General features: G+C 47.6%; 2 protein-coding genes across 6 annotated transcripts in view; one reads left to right on the top strand and one right to left on the bottom strand.

Moving 5' to 3' along the window:
- Positions 1 to 20647, top strand: part of ankzf1 (ankyrin repeat and zinc finger peptidyl tRNA hydrolase 1) — a 61692-nt gene extending 41045 nt beyond the window's left edge. For 2 of the 4 annotated variants that reach the window (XM_080199631.1, XM_080199633.1), the window contains exons 11-15: positions 5082 to 5511; positions 10140 to 10266; positions 11067 to 11234; positions 12785 to 12849; positions 18929 to 20647. In XM_080199631.1, the coding sequence (XP_080055757.1) occupies positions 5082 to 5511; positions 10140 to 10266; positions 11067 to 11234; positions 12785 to 12849; positions 18929 to 19049 (911 nt within the window). In that variant the 3' untranslated portion in view covers positions 19050 to 20647. The remainder of the gene's footprint in view (positions 1 to 5081; positions 5512 to 10139; positions 10267 to 11066; positions 11235 to 12784; positions 12850 to 18928) is intronic. The other 2 variants (XM_080199634.1, XM_080199635.1) reach the window with 1 other exon arrangement.
- A 107-nt stretch (positions 20648 to 20754) lies between these two features.
- Positions 20755 to 26783, bottom strand: part of glb1l (galactosidase, beta 1-like) — a 60554-nt gene continuing 54525 nt past the window's right edge. For both annotated transcript variants that reach the window (XM_080199637.1, XM_080199636.1), the window contains exon 16: positions 20755 to 21894. In XM_080199637.1, coding sequence (XP_080055763.1) covers positions 21700 to 21894 — 195 coding nt within the window. In that variant the 3' untranslated portion in view covers positions 20755 to 21699. The remainder of the gene's footprint in view (positions 21895 to 26783) is intronic.

Here is a 26783-nt window from a genome sequence, read left to right on the forward strand (position 1 = left end):
TAGTGGTCCTGAAGTTACTACCTTCAAGGTCCTGCACTTTAGTCTTCTGCCTAACACACTATATTCACGTTTCAGGACCTCATCCTTTTTCCTACCTATGTTTTGGTACAAATATGTACAACAACCTCTGGCTGCTCACCCTCCCCCCTTAAGAATGTCCTGCAATTGCTCAGAGACGTCCTTGATCCTGGCACCAGGGAGGCAGTACACCATCCTGGAGTCTCGATTGCGACCACAGAAACGCCTGTCTGTGCCTCTAACTAGCAAGTCCCCTATTACTACTGTTCGCTTGCTCTTTGCTCTGACCCTTTCCCACAGCAGAACCAGCTGTGGTGTCACAGGCCTGGTTGCTACTGGTTTCTCCCCCTGACAGGCTATCCCCCTCAACAGTATCCAGAATGATATCCCTCTTTGAAAGGGGAATAGACACAGGAGACTCCTGCACCTCCCGCCTGCCTCTCCTGGTGGTCACTCATTTTTAATTCTCAATTCATCAGAAGGTCAAAAGTGGGAATGTTCGCTCACGTTTGCACAGAATTTAGCACCATTCGGAACTCCTCATACTAACAGCAGGATTTTGATGAGTTGTCTTGTGAGGAAAGGTTGGACAGGATGTGATCCCTGGAGTTAGAAGAGTAAAAGGCAACTGGAGCAGTTCCTACAGATTAGAGGTCGCTAATGTAACCCCACTACTTAAAAAAGATGCAGAGAAACAAAATTATATACACCAGTCAGCCTGCCATCGATAGTGGGGAAAATTCTAGTGTCCATTATCAAAGATTTTATAGCAGAGCTGTTGTTAGACAGTGACAGAATTGGGCAAAGTCAGAATGGATTTACAAAGGGGCAATCATGCTTGTCAAATCTACTGGAATTCTTCAAGGATGTAACTATTAGAGTCGTTGAGAGGAGCCAGTTCATTTGATCTTTCAGAAGGCTTTCAATAAAGTCCCATGTAACAGATTAGCGTCTAATATTAAAGTGTATGGGATTGGAGGTAGTGTATTGAGATGGATAGAAAACTGGTTGACAGACAGGAAACAGAGTAGGAATAAATGGGTCATTTTTCTGAGTGGCAGGCAGTGACTAGTGGGGTACCCGCAGGGATCGGTGCTGGGACCCCAGCTATTCACAAATTTAGATGAGGGACCTAAATGTATTATCTCTGAATTTTTGATGAGAGCTGGGTGGGAGGCTGAGCTGTGAAGAGGATGCAGAGATCCTTCGGCAAATACATGGCAGATTCAGTATTATTTGGATAAATGTATGGGTATCCACTTTGGTAGCAAAAACAGGAAGGCAGATTACTATCTGGCCATAAATTAGAGCAGGAGAATGTGCAGAGAGAACTGGGTGTCCTTGTGCATCAGTTACTGAAGGTAAGCATGCAGATACAGCAGGCAATAGAAGGTAAATGGCAAGAGTTTTGAATACAGGAGCAGGGATGTGTTGTTTTAATTATACGGGGCTTTGGTGAGGCCACACCTAGAGTATTGTGTGCAGTTCTAATCCCCTTTTCTGAGGAAGGATGTTCTTGCACTCAAGGGAGTGCAGCGAGGGTTTACCAGGCTGATTCTGGGGATGGTGGGACTGAGGTATGAGACATTGAGTTGGTTAGGATACTGTTTACTGGAGTTTAGAAAAATGAGGAGGGATCTCAGAAACTTACAAAATTCTAACAGGGTTAGACAGGCTAGATTCAGAAAGAATGTTCCCAATGGGGGTTGAGCTATGAGGAGAGGCTGAATAAACTAGGCTTGTACTCGTTAGAGTTTAGAAGAATGAGGGGAGATCTCATTGAGACGTGTAAGATGATGAATGGGATGGATAGGATAGAGGTGGAGAGACTCTTCCCGCTCAAAAAAGACAGTAGGACTAGGGGGCACAGCCTCAAGATAAAGGGGGGGGTGCGGTTTAGAACGGAGTTGAGGAGGGACTTCTTCACTCAAAGGGTGGTGAATCTCTGGAATTCTCTGCCCGTTGAAGTGGTGGAGGCTGCCTCGCTAAATATTTTTAAGACGCGGGTTGATGGGTTTTTGATAAGAGAGGGGATTAAGGGTTATGGGGAGAGGGCGGGAAAGTGGAACTGAGCCACGACAGATCAGCCATGATCTTATTGAATGGCGGGGCAGGCTCGAAGGGCTAGATGGCCTACTCCTGCTCCTATTTCTTATGTTCTTATGAGTCCAGAACCAGGGGTCATAGCCTGAGGATTCAGGGTAGAATGGTTAGGACAGAGATAAGGAGATATTTCTTCACCCAGAGAGTGGTGAGCCTGTGGAATTCATTACCATAAAAAATAGTTAAGGCCAAAACATGAATGTCTTCAAGGAGCAGTTAGATATAGCACTTGAGGCAAAGGAGATCAAAGGATATGGGGGGAAGGTGATTGAGTTGGATGATCGGCCCTGATCTTAATGAATGGCAAAGCATTCTAGCAGCTGCAGTATCTAAACGGCTAGTCCAGCTCCATTTCTGGTCAATGTTAACAGTCAGAGTGTAAATAGTGGGGGAATCAGTGATGGTAAATACTGTTGGATGTACAGAGAAGCTGGTTAGATTTTCTTTTGTTGGAGATGGTTATTGCCTGGCATTGTTGTGTGAGTGATATTTGCCAGGATTCAGTTAAAGGCGGATTGTTATCCAGGTCTTGCTGTGTGCAGGCACCGACTGCTTCAGCACCTCAACACAAATGACCACGGAACAGCATGACCCCTTGGGCCTGCTCCTTCTCCGCTTCTGCGCGGCTCCTCGGCTCCGCTCTGTCACTCAGACCCTCAGGCCCTCTCCTTCTGTGCTTGGTTCCTCGGGCCTGCTCTGCCATTTATTAAGATCATGGCTATTCTAATAATCTGCAACTTACCGACCTCCGAAGAACACTCACCTCCTAGTTTTACATGAATCTATCACCCCTGCCATTAAAAGACTCTAGAACCCTCTTCCTAGAAACAAAGCCCCTCAGCCTCAGTAAAAAGATTTTCCCCAATCTCTGCTTCAATTCATGACCCGCCATTTTTAAACACTGACCCCTTGTTCTAGTTTCTCCACAAGACGAAACATCCCCTCCACATCAACCCTGTCAATACTCACAGGATCTTATACGTTTCAATAAAGTCAGAGAAACATAAAGTCAAAGCAGGAGGAGGCCATTCGGCCCTCACCCACTCGCTGCCCTGGCCCCGCCCCCAGCTCGCTTGCCTCCCTGGCCACGGCGGTGGGTGGGGCCGGGGTGAGCAAGCTGGGGGCGGAGCCAGGTTGGCGAGAGGGGCGGGGCCGGGGAGGCGAGCGGGGCGGGGGCGGGGCCGGAGTGGCAGCGAGCCGGGAGGGGGGCGGGGCCAGGGTGCGAGCGTGCCGGGGAGGGGAGCGGGGCCGGGGTGGCGGGCGAGCGGGCGGGGGCGGGGAGGGGGGCGGGGCCGGAGTGGCGAGCGCGCTGGGGTGGCGAGGGGTCGGGGCCGGGGTGGGGAGGGGGCGGGGCCGGGGTGGGGAGGGGGCGGGGCCGGGGTGGCAAGCAGGCGGGGCTGTGGTGGCGAGCGAGCCGGGGGCGGGGCCAGGGTGGCGAGCGAGCCGGGGAGCGGGCGGGGCCGGGGAGGGGGCGGGGCCAGGGAGGCGAGCGAGGGAGATGACATTGCAGGACTGAGAGCAGACCCAGTGGGAAGAGAAAGCAAGAGTGAGCAAGTCTGAGAGTCTGAAATGAGCATGAAAAAAACTGAGGCTGAGAACAGAGCCGGGGAAAAGAAGAAAGGTTGGAGAGAGTGCGAGAAAACAAGATTAGAAAATACCAAGTGTGACCTCGGTATTGAGAGGGGTCAGAAAACCAGCAACATTCAGCCCGGAAGCTGGATGCCTATCATGGGGAAGGGACTAAGATTGATCGTGGAGGAGCATGTAGTTGGACGCATTGAGATAATCGGGACAAGTCAGTCTGTTAGTGAAAGGGAAATGATGTTTAGCCAATCGGTATTCTTTGAGTAACACGCACTGTAGATAGAGGGGAGGCTGTACTTGGATTTCTAGAAAGCATTTGATAAGGTGCCGCATCAAAGGTTATTGTGAAATATAAAAGCTGATGGAGAGGGGGTAACATGTTAACATGGAGAGAATATCGACTGGTGACAGAAAACAGCGTGAGCAGCAATGGGTCTTTTTCTGATTGGCGGGATGAGAGGAGCCGGGTCCCGCAGGGTTCTGTGATGGGACCTCAACTTTATACCATTTATATCCGTGTCGAGGAGATGAAGGAATGGGAGCTTAACTTTCAGATGTCACAAAAATAGGAAAGTATGTTGTGAGTGGGACACAACCATAGAGAAGTTACACAAAGGTGTTACAGCATTCAAGCTGTTTGCCCTTGCCAGCTGAGGACACCCAGATGCCCTTTCTAATCCCACATGAGGTTATCGATCGGGCTGTCCTGAGGAAAGGTTTCCACTGAAATGTTGGGGAGTGAGGGCGACTTAAGTGAACATGATAAGATCCTGAAAGGTATTAATGAGGTGGATGTAGAAAGGATGTTTCCTCTTGTGGGTGAGCCCAGAACTAGGGGCACTGTTTAAAAATTAAAGATTGTCCTGTTTGGACAGAGATGTGAAATACTTTATCTCAGGATTGTGTGACTTTGGAACTCTGCCTCTGTGAGCGGTGGAGACCAGGTCACTGAACATTCCTGAGGTGGATAGATTCTTGTTATGTAAGGGAATCGGAGGTTATCAGGGAATGTGGAATTAGAAACAGCCAGGATTTTATTGAATGGCAGAGCAGTGTCAAGGGACCAAGACAGTGGAGTGGTTTAAATTGGGGATGCTGAAGAGGAGGAAATGGAGGAGTGTAGAGATCTGAGATTTGTGCAGCGAGAGGAGATAGGCTGAGGGGTTTGAAGAACTCTTAGAACAGTATGAGAATTTTTGAATGAAGATATTGCTTAAAGAGCAGATTGTGTAGGTCAGTAAACAGAGAGCTGATGGGGGAATGGGATTTGAGTTAGCAGACAGGCAGCACTGTATTGGCTGTAGTGAAGCTTATAGAGAGTAGAATGTGGGGGGGCCAGTGCAATGGAATAACAGTAAAAGCCTTTTGTTTTCCAGAGAGTGCCCGTTATCAAGTGATGAACGAGTTGTACACCGCATGTAAGACTGGAGACGTGGCACATCTGCGGACGTTACTGCACCATGTGCTGCCAGTTAGCAGCACCAAGCATGGCTGCCCTGCCCAGACAGCTTCTTCCAATGAGGTGGCTGAGACTACAACGGAAACAGACCTGGAGCGACCCTCAGAGACCCAGAGGCAAATGGGACAGGGCAAAGACAGCAAGGTGGGAACGGAGCATGACATAGCAGACAGTCTCAGCAGCGGAGCTTCTGGGAGCGAGGCTCAGTGGCTTGCAGCAGTGACAGTGTCAGTATTGTGTGAAGCTCTAGACGAGACAGGGTTCACCCTTCTGCACGTGGCAGCAGCTGCAGGTCAGCCGGCCGTCCTCCGTTTGCTGATGGATGCAGGCTCCGATCCTGCCATTAGGTGAGGCTGCCCTCAATACAGACTGCATCTTTTAACACTGAGTAGGTCCAAGGGCAATGTTATGTCCCTTTCTGAGAATTCAGGAAAGATTGCATGGCCTTGCTAAGGGTGTATTGCGAGAGGATAGTGATAGACTTCAAAAGAATATAGGCAGGTAGGTGCAGACCTGGCATTAATTAATATTTAATTACTAAAAGATTAAAATGCAGTGAGGATGGCTGGTGCTGATGGACAGCAGTGTGATCCAGTGCAAACCTATCTGCGTTAAGTGCCTGCAATTTGAGGAACTTTGGCTCACTGCTAATGAGATAGAGTCTGAGTTTTGGACACAATGATGCATTACGGAGGGAGAATCTTTCTGGGCACCTTGTCCCAGAGGCATGTACGCTTGGGTCTTCTGTGTCCAAGCTCAGAGACAGGAGGTTGTGACTGAGTAAGACAGGGTGGTGCAGGATGAGTGGCATGGCGACACAGGGCAATACGGTGGCACAGAGGTTAGCACTGCTGCCTCACAGCCACAGGGTCGCTGGTTCAGTTCCCAGCTTGGGTCACTGTCTGTGTCGTGTCTGCATGTTCTCTCCGCATCTGTGTGAGCTTCCTCTGGATGCGCCAGTTTCCTCCCACAGTCCGAGGATGTGCAGGTTAGGTGGATTGCCCCTAGTGGGGTAAATATGCGGGATTGCGGCTACGATGATAAAGCCTGAGTGAGATGTTCTGTTGAAGAGTTGGTGCAAACTCGATGGGTCAAATGGCCTCCTGCGGTGCAGGCATTCTATAAGGTATGAGGATTGAGCCCTTCCAGCTGTCCAGCAGGTTTGAGGTTTTTGCATCTCTACATGGGTGAGATTGATGGGTGCAATGTGGATGAGCAGTGACTGCTGCACTGTGTACAGGAGGCCATTCGAGCAGGGTGAGTAATTAGCAGTGTAAGTGGTAGTAGGGGATTGTATAGTCAGAGGGATAGTCACAGTTCTGTGTAGCCGAAAGTGAGTGTGCAGATGGCTGTGTTGCCTGCCCATTGCCAGGCTTCGGGACATTTTGTTCTGGAGAGGAGCTTGCAGTGTGAGGTGTTCAGACGTCGTGGTCCACTTGGGCTCCAACAGTTCAGAAAAACGATCAACACTGAGCAGCTTCAAGAGTCAGCATGCTCAAGAACTTTCACAATGCCTCCTTAAAAATCTCCACTTCTTCATTCTAATGGAGTGGAGAATAACTGGAGACAGTCACTATCTCAAGCTGTGAAGAAAACCAGGAAACACCAAGCCTGGTTTGATGAGAACAACCACTTCATCCAATACCTCATCAAGAAGAAGAAGAAAGCTCTCCATGCCTGGCAAAATGACAACCGGCAAAGCAAAGAGGAGAACTCACCAATCAGCAAAGGGGGAGGTACAAAGATGAACGAGGGAAATCAAGAACTGATGGACTGAGAAAGCTAAAAATCTACAACTCCTCACTGAGCACAACAACCGGGGCTTCTTCAGTGATAAGACAACATGGATTCAATAATACTGGCTTTGATTTGATATATTATTGTCACATGTCTGGGGTGTTTAGGGTCCTCGATTATGCTGGCTGCTTTGCCGAGGCAATGGGAAGTGTAGACAGAGTCAATGAATGGAGGTTTCAAACTGATCCAGAGTAAGAACAGAACTCTCTTGAGAGACAGAAAAAAAACATCAGCCTCCAGAGGGCGGTGAATGTGTGGAATCCACCATCACAGCTGAGGCAAAACATTGTCTGGTTTCAAGAAGAACATAAGAACATAAGAAATAGGAGCAGGAGTAGGCCATCTAGCCCTTCGAGCCTGCCCCGCCATTCAATAAGATCATGGCTGATCTGTCGTGGCTCAGTACGACTTTCCCGCCCTCTCCCCATAACCCTTAATCCCCTCTCTTATCAAAAACCCATCAACCCGCATCTTAAATATATTTAGCAAGGCAGCCTCCACCACTTCAACGGGCAGAGAATTCCAGAGATTCACCACCCTTTGAGTGAAGAAGTTCCTCCTCAACTCCGTTCTAAACCGCGCCCCCTTTATCTTGAGGTTGTGGCCCCTAGTCCTACTGTCTTTTTTGAGCGGGAAGAGTCTCTCCACCTCTATCCTATCCATCCCATTCATCATCTTATACGTCTCAATGAGATCTCCCCTCATTCTTCTAAACTCTAACGAGTACAAACCTAGTTTATTCAGCCTCTCCTCATAGCTCAACCCCCTCAACTCCGGTATCAGCCTAGTAAACCTCCTCTGCACTCCCTCCAAGGCCAAAATATCTTTGCGCAGGTGCGGCGCCCAAAACTGCACACAGTACTCCAGCTGCGGCCTCACCAATGCCCTATACAGCTGCAGCAAGACCTCCCTACTTTTATATTCAATCCCCCTCGCTATGAAGGCCAGCATCCCATTCGCCTTCCTGACCACCTGCTGCACCTGCAAGCTGGGTTTTTGCGACTCATGCACAAGGACCCCGAGGTCCCTCTGCACCGTCGCCTGCTGCAGTTTTTCGCCCCGTAAGTAATAGTCCTTCCTACCATTCTTCCTACCAAAGTGGACCACCTCACACTTGCCAACATTAAATTCCATTTGCCATTTCCTGGCCCATTCGCCCAGCCTATCTAGATCCTTCTGCAGACTCTCCACACCCTCCGCACAATTTGCCGTTCCCCCAATCTTGGTGTCATCAGCAAATTTCGACACCCTACACTCGGTTCCCTCCTCCAGATCATCTATATAAATGGTAAAAAGCTGAGGCCCCAGCACCGAACTCTGGGGCACTCCACTAGTCACCATCCGCCAATCCGAATAGCACCCGTTGACCTCCACTCTCTGCCTCCTATTTGACAACCAATCCTCTATCCACGCTAACACCCTACCCCCAACTCCATGTCCAAGAAGAAATGAGATATAGCACTTGGGGATCAAGGGATGTGGAGGAAGGAGAATCAGGATATTGATTCTGATGATCAGCCATGGGGGAGCAGGGTCGAAGGGCCAAATGGCCTACTCCTGTTTTTAGTTTCTATGTTTTTCTGATGGAGAGATCACTTCAAAAAACTCAAACCATGACAACCATAAACGAAGTGGTGGTTGAGGATAAAATTACTGTGAATGCTGGAATCTGGAACTAAGAGAAAAAAAATGCTGGAAAATCTCAGCAGGTCTGGCAGCATCTGTAAGAAGAGAAAGAGCTTATACTTCACCACCTCCACAATCATTCTCAACACCAGTGCCCCACAAGGCTGTGTCTTCAGCTCCCTACTATACTCCTTGTACACCTATCGCCGTATAACCAAATTCCCCTCCAATTCGATTTTCAAGTTTGCTGACACCACCACTGTAGCGGGTCAGATCTCAAACAATGCTGAAAAAGCGTACAGGAATGAAATAGAGAATCTGGTGAACTGGTGCAATGACAATCTCTCCCTGAATGTCAACAAAACAAAGGAGATTGTCACCAACTTTCAGGAGCATAAAGGAGAACATGCCTCTGTCTATATCAACGGGGATGAAGTAGAAAAGGTCGAAAGCTTCAAGTTTTTAAGTGTCCAGATCACCAACAACCTGTCCTGGTTCCTCCATGCGAAAGCTATTGTGAAGAAAGCCCACCAACGCCTCTACTTTCTCAGGAGACTAAGGAAATTTGACATGTCTGCTACAACTCTCCCCAGCTTTTACAGATGCACCATAGAAAGCATTCTTTCTGGTTGTATCAAGCTTGGTATGGGCTCCTGCTCTGCCCAAGACCACAACAAAGTACAAAAGGTCATGAACAAAGCCCAGCCCATCACTCAAACCAACCTCCCATCCATTGGATACTGTCTACGCTTCCCGCTGCCTCAGGAAAGCAGCTAGCATAATCAAGGACCCCATGCAGCTCGGACATTCTCTCTCCCACCTTCCATCGGGAAAATGATAAAAAGTCTGAGATCACATACCAACAGACTCAAGAACAGCTTCTTTCCTGCTGCTGTCAGACTTTTGAATCAAACTACCTTGCATTAAGTTGATCTTTCTCTACACCCTAGCTATGACTGTAACACTACATTCTGCACCCTCACCTTTCCTTCCCTATATATGGTATGCTTTATCTGTATAGCACGCAAGAAATAATACTTTTCACTGTATGTTAATAGAAGGTTCACTAGGCTGATACTGGAGATGAGGGGGTTAGCCTTTGAAGAGAGACTGAACAGACTGGGTCTGTACTTGTTGGAGTTTAGAAGGATGAGGGGGATCTTATAGAGACATATAAGATAATGAAGGGGATGGGTAGGGTAGAGGTAGAGAGATTGTCCCCACTTAGAAAGGACAGCAGGACTAGAGGGCACAGCCTCAAGATAAAGGGGGTGGGAGCAGTTTAGATCAGAGTTGAGGAGGAACTTCTTCACTCAAGGGGTGGTGAATCTCTGGAATTCTCTGCCCGTTGAAGTGGTGGAGGCTACCTCGCTAAATATATTTAAGTCACGGGTAGATAGGTTTCTGATAGACAGGGGAATTCAGGGTTAAGGGGGAAAAGTGGAACTGAGCCACTTCAGATCAGCCATGATCTTATTGAATGGTGGGGCTGCTCCTATTTCTTATGTTCTTATGTTCTAATACATTGACAATAATAAATTAAATCAAGAAGGTGTATATTTTACAGGGATAAACATAATCGTCCCGCTTATGCAGTGTCCGCTAACAAGGAGACAAGGAATGAGTTTCGCCGATATATGGCAGACCACCCGGACCGGTACAATTACACAAAAGCACAGGTAAGAATAGAGCAGTAGGAATATTAACTTCAGCCATCCGTCAACATGGGGAGTTAGCCAGATCAGTGTGCAAGTTTAGGAGGTGGCAAGCAGCGCATTATCGGCAGTGTGGCAAGGGGGGCATCTGGTGGAGGGATGGACGAGTGATAGTCTGTATTCCGAAATGGAGCAAGCGAGGGGCATACCCAGTGACAGAGTTATTAAACACTGGGGTTATACCCAGTAAGAAGTCTCACAACACCAGGTTAAAGTCCAACAGGTTTATTTGGTAGCAAAAGCTTTCAGAGCACTGCTCCTTCATCAGGTTAGTCATATACCCAGTGATAGAGTTATTATACACTGAGATTATATCCAGTGACAGAGTTATTATATACTTGGGTTATACTCAGTGACAAGAGTTATACACTGGGGTCATACCCAGTGAGAGTGCGTTATACTTTGGGGTTATACCCGGTGACCGAGGGTTATTATACACTGGGGTTATACCTAGTGACAGTCACTGGGTATAACCCCAGTGTGTAATAACTCTCGGTCACATTTTATATCTAGTAAGTTTGTTATTAGATGGGAATGGTTGTACTCTGTTATTTTTGGGGGGTGGGGGGGGGGGAGGGGGGGGGGAGATTATACCCAGTGAATGGGGTATTACACGTGTTGGGGGGTGGTGGTTGCGGTACTGGGTGAGCATTGTATGCAGGATGGGAGGGCAGATATTGGGGGTCCCTTCAAGGAGTTGTGGGTGGGTAATGCTACCTTCTGCCTTGGAGCTGACATATCCTGTGTCCTTTCTGTTTTTACAGGTTTCTGCACCGTTATCCTCTGAACTTGAGTTTAAAAAAGCTGAGAAGAAACGAGTTCAAAAAATGGCCAAGAAACAGAGAGAGACAGAACTGAAAGCAGAGAGGAAGAGAATGGAAAAGGAGGAGATGGAGAAGAAACGATATTCTGCCATGAGTGAGAGAGAAAAGGTATGAGGGGGTTAGCCCAGTGAGTGGCTTGGGGTCACAGTGGTTGGAGCACTGCTGCCACACAGCACCAGCAACCCAGGATCAATTCCTGGCTTGGGCCAGTGTCTGTGTGGAGTCGGCACGCTCCCCCTCCCCCGTGTCTGCACGGGATTCCTCTGGATGCTCCAGTTTCCTTCCACAGTCTGAAAGGCATGCTAGTTAGGTGGACTGGCCATGCTAAATTGTCCCTTAGTGCCAGAGTAAGTACATGGGGTTATGGGAATAGGATCTGGGTGGGATCGCAGTCGGTACAGACTTGATGGGCCAAATGGCTTCTTTATGCACTGTAGGATTGTATGGCTCTAAAGGATCAGCTGAGAGTTGGGGAAGACAGAGAATGAAGAGAGAATACTGTGTGTCAGGGAAGATGGAGAGTGAAGTGACTGTGTGAGAGAGCGGGGAGTGACTATCAGGAGGGGACAGTGAGAGAGGGGGCCGTGGAGAAGAGCATGATCAAGAGGGCATGCTGGGGCAAAGAGTGAACAACACAGACAGCTGATATCAGCGGCTGAGCAAAGTAACAGCTCCACCCCCCACACTGTGAACAACGCCCATTGTCCAGCTAGGATTGGGTAGACCCGGCTGGCATTGAGCTGTGATTGGGTGGGGACGGGATGGTGTTGAGCTGTGATTGGGTGGGGACGGGATGGTGTTGAGCTGTGATTGGGTGGGGACGGGATGGTGTTGAGCTGTGATTGGGTGGGGACGGGACGGTGTTGAGCTGTGATTAGATGGGTGGGGACGGGATGGTGTTGAGCTGTGATTAGATGGGTGGGGACGGGATGGTGTTGAGCTGTGATTAGATGGGTGGGGACGGGATGGTGTTGAGCAGTGATTAGATGGGTGGGGACGGGATGGTGTTGAGCAGTGATTAGATGGGTGGGGACGGGATGGTGTTGAGCTGTGATTAGATGGGTGGGGACGGGATGGTGTTGAGCTGTGATTAGATGGGTGGGGACGGGATGGTGTTGAGCTGTGATTGGGTGGGGACGGGATGGCATTGAGCTGTGATTAGGTGGGGGGGGGGGCGGGATGGCATTGAGCTGCGATTGGGTGGGGACGGGATGGCGTTGAGCTGCGATTGGGTGGGGACGGGATGGCGTTGAGCTGCGATTGGGTGGGGACGGGATGGCGTTGAGCTGTGATTGGGTGGGGACGGGATGGCGTTGAGCTGTGATTAGGTGGGGGCGGGCTGGTATTGGGTGGGGGGACGAGAGGATGTTGAGCTGTGATTGGGTTGGTTGGGGGGGTTGGTGGGGTGTGTAGGATAGCGTTGAACTGGTTGGGGAACTCCAACTCCATGAAGCTGTGTTCACTTTGTCCAGAATTCTAGCTGGCCCTCTGGTCTGAGAAAACAGCTTTATTCCTGAATATCATTCAGCAGCAATAGTCAGTATCTTTGATCAAGTCCTGTACCCCAGAGAATGCCAGATCACTGTGCGGGCTGGGCCAGAGGGTTACAGGTTCAGGAAGCAGAGTAATTTGAAATCTCATTCTGTCCTTTTTTCCAGCGTGCTCTGGCTGCTGAGAAACGCTTCGCTCAACAATTGGCCAATAACGGAACAAATAACATCAGGTAACAGAAACCTTACTGGACTGAACATGAAGCCGCACTGTCAGAGGGTCAGTGCTGAGGGAGTGCCACACTGTCAGAGGGTCAGTGCTGAGGGAGTGCCGCACTGTCAGAGGGTCAGTGCTGAGGGAGTGCCGCACTGTCAGAGGGTCAGTGCTGAGGGAGTGCCGCACTGTCAGAGGGTCAGTGCTGAGGGAGGGCCGCACTGTCAGAGGGTCAGTGCTGAGGGAGTGCCGCACTGTCAGAGGGTCAGTGCTGAGGGAGTGCCACACTGTCAAAGGGTCAGTACTGAGGGAGTGCCGCACTGTCTGAGGGTCAGTGCTGAGGGAGCGCCGCACTGTCAGAGGGTCAGTGCTGAGGGAGCGCCGCACTGTCAGAGGGTCAGTGCTGAGGGAGTGCCGCACTGTCAGAGGGTCATTACTGAGGGAGTGCCGCACTGTCAGAGGGTCAGTGCTGAGGGAGCGCCGCACTGTCAGAGGGTCAGTGCTGAGGGAGTGCCGCACTGTCAGAGGGTCATTACTGAGGGAGTGCCGCACTGTCAGAGGGTCAGTGCTGAGGGAGTGCCGCACTGTCAGAGGGTCAGTGCTGAGGGAGTGCCGCACTGTCAGAGGGTGACAGTGCGGCACTCCCAACTCATCCAAATGAGTTTTTTATCCCACTGTCAGCCTGCCCTCTTGGGTTGATGTAAACAATCCCACAGCCTCTATTTCCATGAAGATTAAGAGCGTTCTCCTCCATTTCCTGTGACCAATCTTATCCCTCAACATTATTAACCAGATTATCTGATTAATTACTCCATTGCTGTTTGTGGGATCTTGCTGTGTGTTAACTGAGAAGACAGAGCCTGAGGAAAGACCTGATAGATGTTGCCAAAATTATGAAAGGCACTGACAGGGTGGATAGTCAGAGGCGTTTTCCCAGGATGGGAGTGTCAGTTACAAAGGGGCACAGGTTCAGGGTGAGAGGGGTAAAGTTTACGAGAGATGTGTGGGTGCCTGGAATGCGCTGCCAGAGGAGGTGGTGGAAGTAGGCACATCTAAGAGACATCTGGATGGGTACATGAACAGAGAGGGAATAGAGGGATACGGACTGAGTAAGGGCAGAAAGTTATTTTTTTACTTTAGTTCGCATCATGATGGGCATGGGCTTGGAGGGCTGAAGGGCCTGTTCCTGTGCTGTACCTTTCTCTGTTCTTTGTTAATTGGTTGCCAAGTTTTCTCTAACACACCAAAAAGTATCTTACTGGATGTAAAAAGGCTTTGGTTACCCTGAGGAATTTTTTATAGGACATGGACATTAAATGCTGGCCAGCCTACATTGTCCATTCCTATTTGCCCTTGAGAAGGTGGTGAGTTACTGCCTTGAGTGATTGATACAGCTGACTGACTGGCTCCAGCATTTCAGAGGGCGGCTTAGAGTCAACCACAGGGGTTTGAGTTTAAGAGCCATGGGGTTATGCTGCGACTATACCGGACCTTGGTGAGACCACATTTGGAATATTATGTGTAGTTCTGGTCAGCTCATTATAAGAAGGATGTGGAAGCATTGGAGAGAGTGCAGAGGAGATTTACCAGGATGCTGCCTGGTTTGGAGGGTAGGTCTTATGAGGAAAGGTTGAGGGAGCTGGGGCTTTTCTCTTTCGAGTAGAGGAGGATGAGAGGCGACTTAATAGAGGTTTATAAGATGATGAGGGGGATTGATAGAGTGGACGTGCAGAGACTATTTCCTCAGGTGGATGTAGCTGTTACGAGGAGGCATAACTATAAGGTTCATGGTGGGGGATGTAGGAGGGATGTCCGAGGTAGATTCTTCACTCAGAGAGTGGTTAGGGTGTGGAATAGACTGCTTGCTGTGATAGTGGAGTCAGACACTTTAGGAACTTTCAAGCAGTTACTGGATAGGAGCACTCCAGAATGATAGGGAGTGGGATAGCTTCATCTTGGGATTGGACATAGCTCAGCACAACATCGAGGGCCGAAGGGCCTGTACTGTGTTGTACTGTTCTATGTTCTATCTGCTATTCATCAGCCCACAGGACCAATTGATCAAGATCCTGTTGCAATTGGAGGTAACTTTCTTCACTGTCCACTATGCCACCAATCTCGGTGTCCTCTGCAAACTTACTAGCCATGCCTCCTATACTCTCATCCAAATCATTAATATAAATGACAAATAACAGTGGACCCAGCACTGATCCCTGGGGCACACCATTGGTCACAGGCCTCCAGTTTGAAAAACAACCCTCTACAACCACCCTCTGGCTTCTGTCAAGAAGCCAACTTTTTATCCATTTAGCTACTTCATCCTGGATCCTGTGAGATTTAAGAACATAAGAACATAAGAAATAGGAGCAGGAGTAGGCCATCTAGCCCTTCGAGCCTGCCCCGCCATTCAATAAGATCATGGCTGATCTGTCGTGGCTCAGTTCCACTTTCCCGCCCTCTCCCCGTAACCCTTAATCCCCTCTCTTATCAAGAACCCATCAACCCGCTTCTTAAAAATATTTAGCGAGGCAGCCTCCACCACTTCAACGGGCAGAGAATTCCAGAGATTCACCACCCTTTGAGTGAAGAAGTTCCTCCTCAACTCCGTTCTAAACCGCCTCCCCTTTATCTTGAGGCTGTGCCCCCTAGTCCTACTGTCTTTTTTGAGCGGCAAGAGTCTCTCCACCTCTATCCTATCCATCCCATTCATCATCTTATACGTCTCAATGAGATCTCCCCTCATTCTTCTAAACTCTAACGAGTACAAGCCTAGTTTGTTCAGCCTCTCCTCATAGCTCAATCCCCTCAACTCCGGTATCAGCCTAGTAAACCTCCTCTGCACTCCCTCCAGGGCCAAAATATCCTTGCGCAGGTGCGGCGCCCAAAACTGCACACAGTACTCCAGCTGCGGCCTCACCAATGCCCTATACAGCTGCAGCAAGACCTCCCTACTTTTATATTCAATCCCCCTCGCTATGAAGGCCAGCATCCCATTCGCCTTCCTGACCACCTGCTGCACCTGCAAGCTGGGTTTTTGCGACTCATGCACAAGGACCCCGAGGTCCCTCTGCACCGTCGCCTGCTGCAGTTTTTCGCCACGTAAGTAATAGTCCTTCCTACCATTCTTCCTACCAAAGGAACTTTAACTTTATGCAACAACCTACCATGCGGTACCTTGTCAAAGGCTTTGCTAAAATCCATGTAGACAACATCAACTGCACTGCCCTCATCTGTCTATCTTGGTTACCCCTTCAAAAAACTCAGTCAAATTTGTGAGACGTGATTTTCCACTCACAAAGCCATGCTGACTGTCCCTAATCAGTCATTGCTTCTCTAAATGCCTGTACCTTCCAACAACTTACCCACCACAGATGTGAGGCTCACTGGCCTGTAGTTCCCAGGCTTTTCCCTGCAGCCCTTTTTAAACAAGGGTACAACATTTGCCACTCTACAATCTTCAGGCACCTCACCCGTGACTGTCGATGATTCGAGTATCTCAGCTAGGGGACCTACAACTTCCTCCCTAGCCCCCACAATGTCCTGGGATACACTTCACCAGGTCCTGGGGATTTACCTGCCTTGATGCACTTTAAGACTTCCAGCACCTGCTCCTCTGTAATATGTACACTTCTCAAGATATCACTATTTATTTCCCCAAGTTCCCTAACATCCAGGCTTTTCTCAGCAGTAAATACTGATGAGAAATATTCATTTAGGATCTCACCCATCTCTTGTGGATCCACACATAGATGACCTTGTTGATCCTTAAGAGGCCCTTGTTACTCTTTTGTACCTTTATGTATTTATAGAAGCTCTTTGGATTCTCCTTTGCCTAATCTGTAGGCCAGAGCCCGTAGATTTCCTTCCCTAAAAGATATTAATGAACCAGATGGGTTTTCACAACAATCGACAATGATTTCATGGTCATCAGTAAATTATTAATTCCAAATACTTTTATTGAATTCAGATTCCACCATCTGCCGTGGCAGGATTTGGACCCGGGTCCCCAGAATAGCTGTGTTACTAGATCAACAATCTAGGGATTATATCACTCGGCCATTGCCTCCTTTAATTGTGATATAAAAATGCAAGATTGTTTCAGCTCTTGAGGGGCTCTACTCACTGTTTGACCCAATAATCATTGATGTTTATTTACTCGGGCCACACCTTTCCATCTCCCTGAAATTAGCCCTCATCGAGTCATAGACTTCAGATGTGATTAGTCCTGCTCCTTTTCTACATGTGACTAATGTATCCCACACTCACTTCTGGGTACCTGTTGTTCTGCATATAAACACCCCGAACCCCTCAATTAGATTCCAGTCTGTAACTAAGAACAAAGAACAAAAACAGCCCGGGAAACAGGCCCCTCGGCCCAACGAGCCCGCGCCGCCATTTTAACATTACAGTCCCCCCCTCCTGCTCCTTTTCTATATGTGATCAATGTATCCCACACTCACTCCCGGGTATCTGTTATTCTATGTATAAACCACCCTGAACCCCTCGATTAGATTCCAGTCTGTAACTCACTCCCGGGTATCTGTTATTCTATATATAAACCACCCCGAACCCCTCGATTAGATTCCAGTCTGTAACTCACTCCCGGGTATCTGTTATTCTGTATATAAACCACCCCGAACCCCTCGATTAGATTCCAGTCTGTAACTCACCCCCGGGTACCTGTTATTCTATATATAAACCACCCCGAACCCCTCGATTAGATTCCAGTCTGTAACTCAGTCCCCGTTATCTGTTATTCTATATATAAACCACCCCGAACACTTCGATTAGATTCCAGTCTGTAACTCACCCCCGGGTACCTGTTATTCTATATATAAACCACCCCGAACACTTCGATTAGATTCCAGTCTGTAACTCACTCCCGGGTATCTGTTATTCTATATATAAACCACCCTGAACCCCTCGATTAGATTCCAGTCTGTAACTCACTCCCGGGTATCTGTTATTCTATATATAAACCACCCCGAACCCCTCGATTAGATTCCAGTCTGTAACTCACTCCCGGGTATCTGTTATTCTGTATATAAACCACCCCGAACCCCTCGATTAGATTCCAGTCTGTAACTCACTCCCGGGTATCTGTTATTCTGTATATAAACCACCCCGAACCCCTCGATTAGATTCCAGTCTGTAACTCACTCCCAGGTATCTGTTATTCTATATATAAACCACCCCGAACCCCTCGATTAGATTCCAGTCTGTAACTCACTCCCGGGTATCTGTTATTCTATATATAAACCACCCCGAACCCCTCGATTAGATTCCAGTCTGTAACTCACTCCCGGGTATCTGTTATTCTATATATAAACCACCCCGAACCCCTCGATTAGATTCCAGTCTGTAACTCACTCCCGGGTATCTGTTATTCTATATATAAACCACCCCGAACCCCTCGATTAGATTCCAGTCTGTAACTCACTCCCGGGAATCTGTTATTCTATATATAAACCACCCCGAACCCCTCGATTAGATTCCAGTCTGTAACTCACTCCCGGGTATCTGTTATTCTATATATAAACCACCCCGAACCCCTCGATTAGATTCCAGTCTGTAACTCACTCCCGGGTATCTGTTATTCTATATATAAACCACCCCGAACCCCTCGATTAGATTCCAGTCTGTAACTCACTCCCGGGTATCTGTTATTCTGTATATAAACCACCCTGAACCCCTCGATTAGATTCCAGTCTGTAACTCACTCCCAGGTATCTGTTATTCTATATATAAGCCACCCTGAACCCCTTGATTAGATTCCAGTCTGTAACTCACTCCCGGGTATCTGTTATTCTATATATAAACCACCCTGAACCCCTCGATTAGATTCCAGTCTGTAACTCACTCCCAGGTATCTGTTATTCTATATATAAGCCACCCTGAACCCCTTGATTAGATTCCAGTCTGTAACTCACTACCGGTTATTTGTTATTCTATATATAAATTCCATCATTTGAAGGAGCTGGGTGAGTGTGTTATTTGGGGAGGGGGTTGATAGTTGTGCATTGTACAGTGCTGCCTCTGGTGTGCTGGGCTGTTCCCTTTCTGGTGGTGACTCTCTTATTGCTTGTTGCTGTCCGCAGTCGCTGCTGGTTGTGTGGAGAGTCTCTGCTGGGTAGAGTTCCCTTTGAGTATCTGGATTACACCTTCTGTACCACACGCTGTCTCCAGGAACACAGGAAGCAGCAGAGACTGAGAGAGTAGCTCTGGAAACTCACAGAGACACTTGCCCATGTATCCTGGATCCTCGACATGTGACCTACAGATGTCCAAAGTGCCTGACCTAGCTGGAGGCAGCAGGAGCCACCCTCTGACAGGGAGAGGAGCTTTCTGCTGCAGAATTTGCTCTCTCACTGGCCTGTCCTTGGACACAGTAATTTCCTGAGCTGTTTGTACTGATCTCCCGACGGCAGCTCTGTAGGAGAGAGAGTCCCGAACGGAAAAGGAAAGCTGCATCCTGTCTTCACCAGATCACTATGATGCATAGTCAGTGTTTTGTTAGGAAATAGGTGACAGATCTCTGCAATGTCATCCTGAGCAGTCCATTTGCAGGGTGGAGGGTCTGACCTGCCAGAGTGTCACTTAGTCAGACCCTCGGCTGCACTGTACCCTCAGTGGAAATATCAATAAGCCATGCAGTGAGCAAGGTTCTTTCTCATTCCCCACGCCTCTCCTCTCTCAGCTCTTCCTGACTCATGATTCTGTGTCTGTTTGCCCACTGATGGTTATTTTTTACAGGGAGTTTACAATAATTCTACATTTAATAATGGTTGTGTGGATGTTGGCTTGTTTCTGGTACGCTCCTGTTAATGAATGTTCTTCTGACAGTATTATGTTCCAATTGAAAATCCAATCAACAGCAATTAGACACAAGCTCACACCTGATCAGTGTGACGACTTTAACCTCACTGGGAAATCAGGGTCCGGGTAAACTTCGTATTAACTGGAGTTTGGAAGACCATCTGTCGTCTCACTCTCCTTGAACTAAATTGGTCTGTTGTGCTGTTAAAGCCTCTTCACACACTGCTCCAACCCTTTATTCCCCAGGATACACAATATAACACAGGTCTTGACTGTTTACTCTCCCCACAAGCAAATATTCCAATCACATTTACTGCTGTCCACCTATCCAATCTAACTTTGGATGTTGAATTTTGATCTCACTCACTCAGAGTTAGCCCTTTAGCCTCACATCTCCTTCTATCTTTCCCACAAAGTTAGAACCACAGAAAATTACAGCTCAGAAACAGGCCTTTTGGCCCTTCTTGTCTGTGCCAAACCATTTTTTGCCCAGTCCCACTGACCTGCAACTTGGACTATATCCCTCCACACCCCTCTCATCCTTGAACCCGTCCCAAGTTTTTCTTAAATGTTAAAAGTGACCCCGCATTCACCACTTTATCAGGTTTCTAGAACTGTCTCTGTGATCAGTCTTGGACAGTTCCTCTGCTGGGTTAAATTCCTTGTTGCTGCTTTCATTATCTGCCTCATTTTAACTTTCACTTTGGCTGCAATCTGTTCATTCAGAAACTGTCCTCATGCTTTAATTCATTCAGATTGATGTTTCTAAATTCTAGTTATTTCTCTCTGCTGTTTTACTGAGCCCTTTCACTTCTTTTTCCCAGCTTGATCTTTTCCTTTTCTATTCCAATGCTGAACTATGTCAAAATTTGCTCACGCTTATTTCTTAGCTTAATTTAAATTTAGTTCTGTTCCTTTTCTCGGCCCACATTCAGCATGTGCCTGAGCTGTGTCCCACAGCAACAGTGTGAAGAACGAGCACGTTCTGCTCATGTTCTGGTTCTTATTTATCGCACTCACTGAACCACACAACCTGGTCATATTGCTGCTGTGGGACCCTGGGCCACAGTGACTACGTTTCATTGATTTCAGTCATTGGGACAGTGAGGATGATAATATCGGTTTATTCTAATAAAGTTGTGTCCATTATGCTGGCTATTTACTAGTTTGTACAATAAAAGAGAGAACACATGATGTCATTTATGATATTCTGCAATTAACACACTGCTGATAATAGGAATGTAACAGGAGGGAGCGGTCAGTCCTGGCATTTGCACTGGCTCCTTTGAAGGGTCCTGATAAACCAGGACCCCTGACTATCAGACACCTCACAGAAACTTCCCCCTTGGCCAACCTCATGCAGGACCAATTGCTTGGTTTGAGGATGGATCTCACAGACCAGGAAAGACCCAGGTTCCTCGCTGATCCACGCCCCTCTCAGTTGCAGAGGTGAGTGGTTGAGGGGCTGTAGTAGGAGAAATCCGGATTCTACTGCTCTTTGCCCCAAGACTTATGAATGGGGAATGCAATTCAGGCTCTGTTATCATGACCTGAATTCTCTCCACACCTATAGACAGCCTGAAATGGTGTGGTGGGGAATGTTATTGCATCCCTTTGAGAGTTAGTGTCAGGACACGTGGCTACACTCAATTTCTTGCACGTGCAGGCAGCCCCCTGTGTAATTTAGTACAGATAATGCTGCATCAGTAAGCTGCTTTAAAAATGTACAAGAACTTGGTTCAAGGCTTTAGTCCCAACTCTGAAAATAAACCAGATTACACAGCAGAAATTGGCACATTCATTCTGTCCCCCTTCTGAACATCGCCTGCCCCAGTCATTGCTGTCGAGACTCACTGATGAAGCTGTGTGCTGTTCCAAGCATCCGTTCTATCGTTATTGATCATCTATCCATTGTTTCTCTGTGTGTAAATGTGTATATGTGTATGCAGCACCTCTAAATATTGGCAGCGTGAAAGAGAGATTAACCATCGCTGTATCTGGACAGATTGTAAACCTGCAGCAGAAAGGTATAAATAACAACTCGCAGCTTCTCTTAACCCTGTGGGGTCAGGATTGCATGATTCAGAAATACAACACAAGCTTTAACCGGCTCCCTCTCCAACTCCAGCACTGTCACGTTGTTTGGGGAATTTTCGTTCAGTATGTTCTTGGGCACATACAGTGTCTCTTGGGGTCCTCGCTCTGACCAGTAACGCCCCACGTTAAAACCGTTAATCCACAACTGACCCTGAAAGATAATCAGGGAGTTAGATACCACATGCAATCACCGCACCCCCCCACCACATACCCCATCTCTGATCATCCCAACATCCCATAAACACCCACTCCCCAGTCACCCCGACATCCCATAAACACCCGCTCCCCAGTCACCCCGACATCCCATAAACACCCGCTCCCCAGTCACCCCGACATCCCATAAACACCTGCTCCCCAGTCACCCCGACATCCCATAAACACCCTTTCCTCAGTCACCCCGACATCCTATAAACCTCCCATGGTTGTGAGCCTCTTCTGAGGGGAGTCGTTTTGGAGGCTCATGTGACTCGTTCAGCCAATCAGGCTGAAGTGTGAGAATGCAGGGCGGAGCATGTGCTCTCCCAGACAACGTGGACGCGAGAGTCAAATTAATCAGAGTCATAGATTACGGAAATCAATTACAGAGCCCAGAAACAGGCCCTTTGGCCCAACCAATCCATGCTGATCATGGTGCCCTCCCATCTAGCCCCAATGGCCCATATCCTCTAATCCTTCCCCATCCATGTATTTATCCAAATGCTTTTTACATGTTGCTACTGAACCTGCCTCAACCACTTTCTCTGGCAGCTCATTTCATACACGCACCACCCTCTGCATGAAGAAGTTGCCCCTCAGGTCCCTTTTAAATATTTCCCTTCTTACCTTAAACCTATGCCCTCTAGTTTTCAATTCCCCTACCCTGGGAAAAATAATATGTGCATTCACCCTAACAGTGGCCCTGGTAGCATCTACCTCACTCTCTGTAAATTGTTATTCCTGTTAATAAATAGTTCTTTAGTTATTCCACTTTGTGGTCACCACTCTTTCCAAGATATTACATCTGTCTACAAGGATCAGTGGAGTATTTCTCATTGCCATGGAGTGGCAGAGCAAACCCCACGGTGTACAAGTTGTTGAAGCTCATCTATTCAAGAAGGGTTGGCTGTGATCTTTGAACATAGAACATTACAGCGCAGTCCAGGCCCTTCAGCCCTCGATGTTGCGCCGACCAGTGGAACCAATCTAATGACCCTCTAACCTAAACTATTCCAATATTATCCATATGCCTATCCACTGACCATTTGAATGCCCTTAAAGTTGGCGAGTCCACAACTGCTGCAGGCAGGGCATTCCATGCTCTGAAATTCCATCAACATGTTTGAGGACGGCATTTCACCATAATTACTGATCATAAACCTCTGCGGGGCTTAAGACAAAGCAGGTAGTATCTGGCAGGATACAGCATTAGGCTTTATTGTTGGTCACTTATACCTTCCAGCACAGACGGGGGACACAGATACCTCCGTGAGTGAGGGTGCTCGTCTCTGTGTCTGACAGCAAGTTATTACTGGAAGAACTACACAGAGTCCACCAGGGATGTCCAAGATGAAAATGTTGTTCACAGATGTGTGTGGTGGTCTGAGTTAGACAGAGCCATAACAAGTATGATTAAACACTGTGACCAGTGCCAGGTACAGAACAACAACCAGCAGCCTTGGTGCACTCTTGGGAGTGGCTGGAGCATAAGAACAGCTGGAGGAATTGTGGATAAGACTCCAGGTTGAATTTGTAGGCCCATTCTAGAGTACAATGTTCATACTTACATTGGACACACACACTCAAATGGCTAGACATCTATGAAATGAAGTCAAAGACTTCTTTAGCAAAAGCAGTTAGACAAACCTTTGCCACCCATAGTTTGCCAGAGGTGTTGGTTTCGGACACTGGGAGATTTACCAGCAAGGAGTTCCACCATGTCAAGCCATTGATTTACATAGGCGCAGTCACTGCGAACACAAGGTGGACCTCCAGAAGACACCCTCTGCATTCAAATGAAGGCAAGCATTCAGCAAAGGGCAGCAGAGCAGTGATGCTGATTGGTTAAAAGGAGTCACTGGGCTTTTTGGCTAAGATCAAGTGTAACATCAACATGCTGTACTTGGTTGAAGTCAGAAGGTTACATTGTGGCTTCCTTTGAAGCAATTTTTAAAAGTGGCATCTTGTCCTTTTGGCTAAGAAGGAAATGAGATCACATCTTGGAGGAGGAGGAACTACACCTACTCCAATCAGCTTGGATCATGTAGATCAAGCCCTGTCTTGTCAGCTTGGATCGGGAATGTCTCAACTTGTTGAGACTCTGAATTGGGCTTGATTTGATTGAATTGGATTAAAAAAATGGAATCACTGGGGACTGGCACGTTCCAAGGTCCAGGACTAAGTGCTGAGAGACGCGCTCAAGCTCGGGACAGCCGGCACAACAAAGGCACAATGGGGAAAGGCCACTGTTTAAAACCTTTCAACCGAGGCAGACGGAGGGACCAATAACTGTAGAACTCCCTCAGACTGCGTAACTGTGCTAATCTGTAAGAACAACAGCACACAGTGAAATCTGATGAATGTATATAGTTTAAAGAACTGAACTGTAATGAATGTAATGTCTTGTAACTGAGCACCATAAAGAATTGTAAAAATGACTGGTCTTTTTTTCACTGTTTAATTATCGGATATGTCATTTTGCAATGGCTTATTTCAGAGTTATGAATAAAGTATATTTTTGAAATTAAAAAAAAGGAGTTATGGGGTTCTTGAGAAACATTAAGGTAGACGAGTCCCCAGGGCCTGCCAGGATATAGCCCAGAATACTGAGAGAGGCAAGGGAGGAAATTACTGGGGCTTTGCGAGAAATCTTTGTATCCTCACTGGCTAGAGGGGAGGTCCCAGAGGATTGGAGAATAGCCAATGTTGTTTCTTTGTTTAAGAAGGGAGCAAAAATAATCCAGGTAATTGTAGGCCAGTGAGCCTTACATCAGTGGTAGGGAAATTATTGGAAAGGATTCTTCGAGACAGGATTTATTCCCACTTGGAAATAAGTGGACATATTAATGAGAGACAACATGGTTTTGTGAAGGGGAGATCGTGTCTCACTAACTTGATAGAGTTTTTCAAGGAAGTGACGAAGATAATTGATGAGGGTAGGGCAGTGGATGTTGTCTACATGGACTTCAGTAAGGCCTTTGACAAGGTCCCTCATGGCAGACTGGTGCAGAAGGTGAAGTCGCATGGGATCAGAGGTGAGCTGGCAAGGTGGATACAGAACTGGCTCGGTCAAAGAAGTCAGAGGATAGCAGTGGGAGGGTGCATTGCTGAATGGAGGGCTGTGACAAGTGGCATTCCTCAGGGATCAGTGCTGGGACATTTGCTGTTTGTAATATGTATAAATGATTTGGAGGAAAATATAATTGGTTTGATGAGTAAGTTTGCAGACGACACAATGGTTGATGGAATTGTGGATAGTGATGAACATAGAACATTACAGCGCAGAACAGGCCCTTCGGCCCACGATGTTGCGCCGACCAGTTAAAAAACAATGACCCTCTAACCTAAACCAAACCCTTTCCATCCATAAACCTATCCACGGATCTCTTAAACGCTCCCAAACTAGGCGCATTTACAACTGCAGCAGGCAGGGCATTCCAATCCCTCACCACCCTCTGGGTAAAGAACCTACCCCTGACATCCGTCCTATAACTACCACCCCTTAATTTAAAGCTATGCCCCCTCATGCTAGCTTTCTCCATCCGAGGAAAAAGGCTATCACTGTCCACCCTATCTAAACCTCTAATCATCTTATATGTTTCAATAAGGTCCCCTCTTAGCCGCCTTCTTTCTAACGAAAACAACCTCAAATCCCTCAGTCTCTCCTCATAGGACCTCCCCTCCATACCAGGCAACATCCTAATAAACCTCCTCTGCACCCTCTCCAAAGCCTCCACATCCTTCCTATAATGTGGGGACCAGAACTGCACCCAATACTCCAAGTGCGGACACACCAGAGTTTTGTACAGTTGCAACATGACGCTGCGGCTCCTAAATTCAATCCCCCTACTAACAATCTACTTGATTCCCAACTTTCTGGGATCTATGTACACATACACCTAGATCCCTCTGTTCATCCACACTATTCAGAGTCCTACCGTTAGCCCTATACTCTACACATCCATTATTCCTGCCAATGAGGAGCATCAGAGGATATAACAGGATATACACAGGTCACAAAGTAGCAATGCAGGTGGAGAAGGTAGTCAAGAAGGCATACTGAATGCTTGCCTTTATCGGCTGGGGCATTGAGTTTAAAAATTGGCAAATCATGTTGCAGCTTTATAGAACCTTAGTTAGGCTGCACTTGGAATATAGTGTTCAATTCTGGTCGCCAAACTACCAGAAGGATGTGGAGGCTTTGGAGAGGGAACAGAAAAGATTTACCAGGATGTTGCCTGGTATGGAGGACATTAGCTATGAGGAGAGGTTGGAAAAACTTGATTTGTTCTCACTGGAATGAAGAAGGTTGGGGGGAGACCTGATGGAAGGCTACAAGATTATGAGAGACATGGACAGAGTGGATAGTCAGAAGCTTTTTCCCAGGGTGGAAGAGTCAATTACTAAGGGGCACAGGTTTAAGGTGTGAGGGGCAAGGTTTAAAGGAGATGTACAAGGCAAGTTTACATAGAGCATGGTACTTGTATGGAAATGAGCTGCCAGAGGAAGTGGTTGAGACAGAGACACTTGACAGCACTTAAAAGATACACTTTGGACAGATACGTAGATAGGAAAGGTTTAGAGGGATATGGGCCAAATGCAGGCAAATGTGATTAGCTTAGATGGACTTTTTGATCGACGTGGACCAGTTTGGACCGAAGGGCCTGTCTCTGTGCCGTACATTCTCAGTATGAGGTGATGCACTTGGGCAGGACAAACAAGACGAGGGAATATATGATGAATGAAAGGACACTGGGAAACAGAGGGGCCTTGGTGTGCATGTACATTGGCCCCTTAAGGTAGCAAGACAGGTGGATAAAGTGGTCAAGGCATATGGTATACTTG

This window comes from Carcharhinus amblyrhynchos, chromosome 11 (assembly GCF_965287045.1).
Source record: "Carcharhinus amblyrhynchos chromosome 11, sCarAmb.v2.hapA, whole genome shotgun sequence".
NCBI lineage: Eukaryota > Metazoa > Chordata > Chondrichthyes > Carcharhiniformes > Carcharhinidae > Carcharhinus > Carcharhinus amblyrhynchos.